Here is a 5,700-nt window from a genome sequence, read left to right as displayed (position 1 = left end):
ATTGGAGCAGAAGCTGTGTTCCACTCACTAGAAGTCTTAAGATCTTGTGGCGGGTGTTGTGGGTAGCTGGCAAGTGTCAGCCGACCCTGCGCCCTAGCTACCCAGGTGCTTGTCTGACTGGAAGAGCGAAAATATTTCTTATATAAAAAATTTTAAAACAAATCATATCAAATCTGAACAGTTCAGTGTATTGTATAGCATTTATACATTTTTTTGGTATACATAGGTCACAAAAGAATTCAGACAGTTGTGGTATGTGCCATTATGTAATAAAAATACAAATATAAACAAAATAAGACCCTTTATACAGTTACTATGGAATAAAGATTCATATGAGATATGTCTGATTAAAAAGCAGAAAGCATAGGGACACCAAGTCTTGAACTTGAAAGACTTCTGAGATATAACTTGGCATTTAGATTGACATCTGAGAATTAAACATAAGGGAAAATTTCTCATATTGTACTCTTTACTTGGATTCATTAATATTTTATTTCATTTTAGAATTAGCAGTTAGAAAATACAGCTGAGTACAGAGGTACCTTCAAAATTACAGAGAGACTTAACATAAGGCAGACAGAAAAATGTACCAGTTTTTATTTGTTTAATCTGATTTATTGCACATTTTCATTGGCCGGCAGCTCTGAAAGAATCTGTTACCTATTTATTGCCAGAGGTTTCTTCAGACTCAGAGTTTTTCTCAGTGCTGCCTTCACTTCCTTGTTCCTTAAGCTATAGATGATGGGGTTCAGCATGGATGTCACCGCTGTGTAGAAAAGGGCCAAGAGTTTGTCCATTCCTGGTAAGTGGCTAGACTTGGGCCTCAAGTAGGTAATAGATCCTGAACCATAGAAAAGTGTGACTACAAGTAGATGGGAGGAACAGGTGGAGAGAGCTTTATGGCGCCCCTCAGGTGAAGGCATCACCAGCACTGCAACCAGAATTCTGACATAGGAATAAATGATCAACAAAAATGGGCTAGATATGCAGAGAATTGCTGCCACAAAGATTGCAGCCTCATTTTGGGATGTATCTCCACAGGCAAGTGCCAGGACAGGTGGAAGGTCACAGAAGAAGTGGTCTATCTCACATGGTCCGCAGAAGTTCAAGGAGAAAATAAAATTGGTCTGTCCCAACCCTACTATACATCCCATTCCCCATGAAACTATTGCCAAATGGGCACATACCCCACGATTCATTCGGGTTGCATAGTGGAGTGGGGAGCATATGGCCATGCAGCGGTCATAGGCCATAGCTGCCAGTAAGCAACACTCAGTTATACCAAAAAATGTGAAGAAAAACATCTGTGTGGCACAACCCTCCCGAGAGATTTCTCGGGCCTCACTTATGAGGCTCTGTAGCATTTTGGGTATGACAGAACAAGTGTAGCCAATCTCCAGGAGAGACAAGTTGGCCAGAAAGAAGTACATTGGAGTGTGTAGGGCTGGACTGGTGCAGATGGCAAGGGCTATGAGTTCATTTCCTGTCAGTGATACTAAGAACATGAGGAGAATGAGGGTAAACAGGAGGAAGCATTCTCCAGGAACCTCAGAGAACTTGGCAAATGCAAAGCGTTTGACAGACAAGCTGTTCTCCTGCCACAGAGAGCAGTTGATACTCATCTCCTGAAAGAAAGCACAGCAAATCATTACAACAATTCTTGCAGATGGGAGAAATTATTCACTTTTTCTGTCTCTCCCAACTCCCCTAGTCTCTCTCCCTCCCTCTTGCATGTGTGTGTGTGTGTGTGTGTGTGTGTGTGTGTGTAAAATATATGTGCATACATATGCCTGTACCATTCAGATAGCAATTTCAAGTGTCCTTGATTAGTTTCCACCTTATTTTCTAAAACAGGTTACTTGACCTGGAGATACTTGTTTTTTTCTAGAATGAGTCAGAGATCCACCTTCTTTTGCCTTTCATACCGTTAGTATTGGCGTTGCATATAAATGCTGGGTTGCCCAGTCTTTCATGGGTACTGTGGATCCAAATAGCTCCTCACACCTGAACAGCAAGTACACTAATTACTGGACCATTTACATAGCACATCATTTAATTAATTCTAGAGCCTGTGGTAAATTAGAAACTTGTTAGTTAGATGAATTAAAAAAAAAACACCACACACCCTCAATTAAAAAAAAAATCAAATATTTTCCCTATTCATACTACTAGGTGATTTTTCCAATATACATTTAGTTGTCAAACCACTAAATGACCAAATCTTAGCTGGGAAATATGGTATATCCTTTATGCACGTGAATTGTGTGCCTGATATAAAAGGTCTCTGTGAGTTAAATGATAGCCTAGATTGCAGAGTGATATTGTGCTAACAAAGAAAAAAGGTAAACAGATGATCAGTTGTCCATTTAGGTTCCCTTTAGTCAATTGACAATGCTAGTATGAAAAGGTCCTTTCAAATTTAGTTTTCTTTCCTCATGTCTGTCAGCAGTTGCTCTAACCATTTCTCTCCCCCCCCCCTCTTTCTCTTTTCTTTGTCTCTCTCTGTATGTCTCTGTCTCTGTCTTGTCTCTCTCTCTCCCTTTATTTCTTTCTTAAGACAGGGCCTCACTTTTTATTCACCATTTTTTAAACTCAGTATTTACTTATTGGGTCCTGACTCTTTTTAAGTAATACTTTTTGCAGTTTATAGACTCTCATTTGTCAGTTAAATTTGCAGGTATATGTATACCTGTTGTATATTCTCATATCTAGAAGAAGCTATTCAATTTCTTTAGTGACATAGATGTAGATATAGAGGCCAAGAGAGAAATTAACCACAATAAGGAATGTCTGACTAGGGTTTAATTGGTTACCTTTTAAAAAATGGCTTTTTAAATTAGCCTCATCCCACTTAAACTGTAGCAGCCCAATGCAAACATCTGTGTTAGTGATGAAGGCCCATGAGACTGAGGGAATGGAGTCAGTACTTGTGAGGAATGGATGATAGTAAATACTGGCAACCTAACAGTTTGTCCATATTTGTTCTTTTTATACTTTTAGTACTTACAGGACAAATAGAAAACACAGCCTGACATAAGTATATTTCACACCTTCCAAAATTCAGTCAAATAAAATAATTGTAGCATGAGAAGGACTCCAAATACTTTTAAAACTATTATCTAATGCAAATGCTATTCCACTGAGATATTAAAATTACTAAATAACACAAAATGAAGTGAAAAATTTGAAATCAATAAAAATTCCTCTCCTTGTCATTTGGTGTTATATTGAAAGTGCCAAAACCTGACTAAATTTTCTGTTGCTTCGTCAGCTGTTGAGTTCATCATCAGATGCCAAGATCAATGAGAATAATGAAAATTCTATTCGAGATTCATACCAGAAACTTCCATTTTCATAATGACCCATGAAAGGAGAATGGTGTCTCATGTACTGTATGCAGACATATACATGTCCACATACAGATATGAAGGATTTTCAGAAATATGGAAGTATCAGAATAGGCTGCAATGGATAAGCCACTGTCTCTAATCGTAAAGTCATTTTCTTCAAGTAAAATTTCAGATTCATCAATTTGAACTCTTTCCGCTTAAAGCTGCAAATACTTTGAAGCCCAATGTGAATACATAGTAAAATGTTCATTAAAGGGAAAAAGTGCCTGTCCTGAGAAACCTCTTGTGGAGGAAGTTAGGTGCATCATTTAGCTATCCTCTGGAGTCACCCATCTAGTAACAGAATGAAGCCATTCACATAGAGGTGTAACATAATATTTTCCATATTGATTATGAGTTCTGTCTATTACATAGATCTTCAGTGTTATAAAGATTCCATGTGTAGTAAACACTGATCGGCTTTAAAAGATTACAAATGTTAATTGGTGTAGTGATTCCTTATTTCATTCTCTCTCTCTCTCTCTCTCTCTCTCTCTCTCTCTCTCTCTCTCTCTCTCTCTCTCAATCTCTCCCTCAATCTCTCACACCAAAATGCTTTTTATGTTCTGTGAGCAGATGGAAAGCATGATACACTGTTAATTCTGATTCTGTAACACATCAGAGTCTGTGCAGAAATTCTCAGGAAATGTTCATTATCACCACCATGTAGTCACTATTTCTAATATTCTATAATAGTATAAACAGTTTATATAGATTGTTAGGAAAAGATTATATGGATGCTCATGCCCCACAATTACTTACCAAAGGACCATGTGTCACCAGATGAATGACGCTTTAGCTTCACACAATAGAAATTTTTAGATTACTTAACTAGATTAAGATGCTGTATATAATGAGAGTCTCCAGTCTCAGCATTGCATTGTGTTGATTTCCCATGGACTTAAGCTATTTTCTGAGAAAGAAAGAAGCCATGATTCTGAGTTGACTGTTTCATTCCCTGAGATGGAGATGTTGAATAAAATAACAGCAATAACACAAAATGTTTGAGTATCAGTTGTTCATTTTTACAATTTAGTTCACTTTCTCTAAGTCCAGTACTGACAACTTAGCTGTAGCACATACCTTCAATCCCAGCACAGGGTTGGAGAATTACTCCTTTTGTGTCTGATTAGCCACCTTCGGGCTTTCTCTGTGCCCTCTCCTTACCACATTTTCATTATCATCTTTAAGCCTGTGCATTAAAAAACCTTCATTGCAGTAAAGAATAACATCTGAGGTCAGGAGGTCTGTGTATCCCAGAGAGAACACTATGTCCTTTGAGGCAAATAATTCAGCATCACACACACACACATACACACACACACACACACACACAAGATGAAAGATGATAGATACAGGAAGGTAAATAAATACATACATGATAGGTAGGTAAATAGATGATAATGATAGATAGATGATAGAATTGAATACATAGATAGATAGATAGATAGATAGATAGATAGATAGAGGTTATTGTATTCACACAATGATATATTGAGATTTCCACATTCTTGAAATCAATGATTATAAATATATTTTACTGCTATCCTCTGTGCTCAGAGATCTGATTCTCTCACTCTCCCCAGGAGACTTTCTAGTTTTTTTCTCACTGAAGTGTGTCAGGAGGCTGTCTGAATCTCCTCTTTAGAGTCAGACTGGACAGCTCTATCAGAGTTTGTAGACAAATGCTAATTTGGAAAGAAAAAAAGTAAATGTAATTGGTGAACAAATCACAAATATATGTAATGAATGATGCAGTTTAATGATAAATGCTGTGAATGCTCTCTTTATCCTGTGATATGAAATGAAATGTAATATTATAATTTATTATTTGATCATTGGAAAATATTAATATAAATTATTCAAGTTTTATATTTTCCAAGCATTACCTAAAATAATCATGAAAACTACATAATTATCTTTTGTGTCATTTTCTTTTGATAAAACTGATACTTGTTCTGTTTATTATAAATTATATATGAAATAAATCCCAAAAAAAGAAAAGAAAAAAGGGAGTGATCCAATATAGTTAACAAAGATAATATAGAATTCTTATGTATGAGCAAAAGCTCTGGATGTGTGCAACAAACTTGGTAATATTCCTGTCCAAAAACAGTAACAGTTATTGAAAAGTTTTATATTAAATTTACCTTGAAAAATCTAATAAAAGGGCATATCTTTATAAAAAATAAATTATATAGGTTAATAAATTTGATGCCTTCCTAGTTGTATGTTACATTGGCTAGGTCTCTAATGGTTTTATCAAAAATAATTTCAATAAAAAAGAGATAAAATTTAGTATTACTGTAGA

General features: G+C 36.1%; 1 protein-coding gene across 2 annotated transcripts; it reads right to left on the bottom strand.

The window, feature by feature from the left end:
* Positions 1-473: 473 nt before the first annotated feature.
* LOC110284150 (olfactory receptor 10C1-like) lies at positions 474-4,557 on the bottom strand. Of its 2 annotated transcripts, none has more exons than XM_021149810.1 (2): positions 4,473-4,557; positions 474-1,625 (listed from the first exon to the last, which is right to left on the bottom strand). In XM_021149810.1, exon 2 carries the CDS (start codon positions 1,620-1,622, stop codon positions 657-659), a length of 966 nt encoding a protein of 321 aa, XP_021005469.1. In that variant the 5' UTR covers positions 1,623-1,625; positions 4,473-4,557; the 3' UTR covers positions 474-656. The 2 variants fall into 2 exon arrangements, with proteins under 2 accessions (XP_021005469.1, XP_029327442.1); XM_029471582.1 differs by lacking the exon at positions 4,473-4,557 and having other exon boundaries at positions 657-858; positions 1,291-1,622.
* Positions 4,558-5,700: the final 1,143 nt, after the last annotated feature.

The sequence above is a fragment of the Mus caroli genome, chromosome 17, assembly GCF_900094665.2.
Source record: "Mus caroli chromosome 17, CAROLI_EIJ_v1.1, whole genome shotgun sequence".
Classification (NCBI taxonomy): domain Eukaryota; kingdom Metazoa; phylum Chordata; class Mammalia; order Rodentia; family Muridae; genus Mus; species Mus caroli.
Note: the sequence above shows the minus strand (reverse complement) of the source record. Positions and strands in the feature narration are given on the sequence as shown.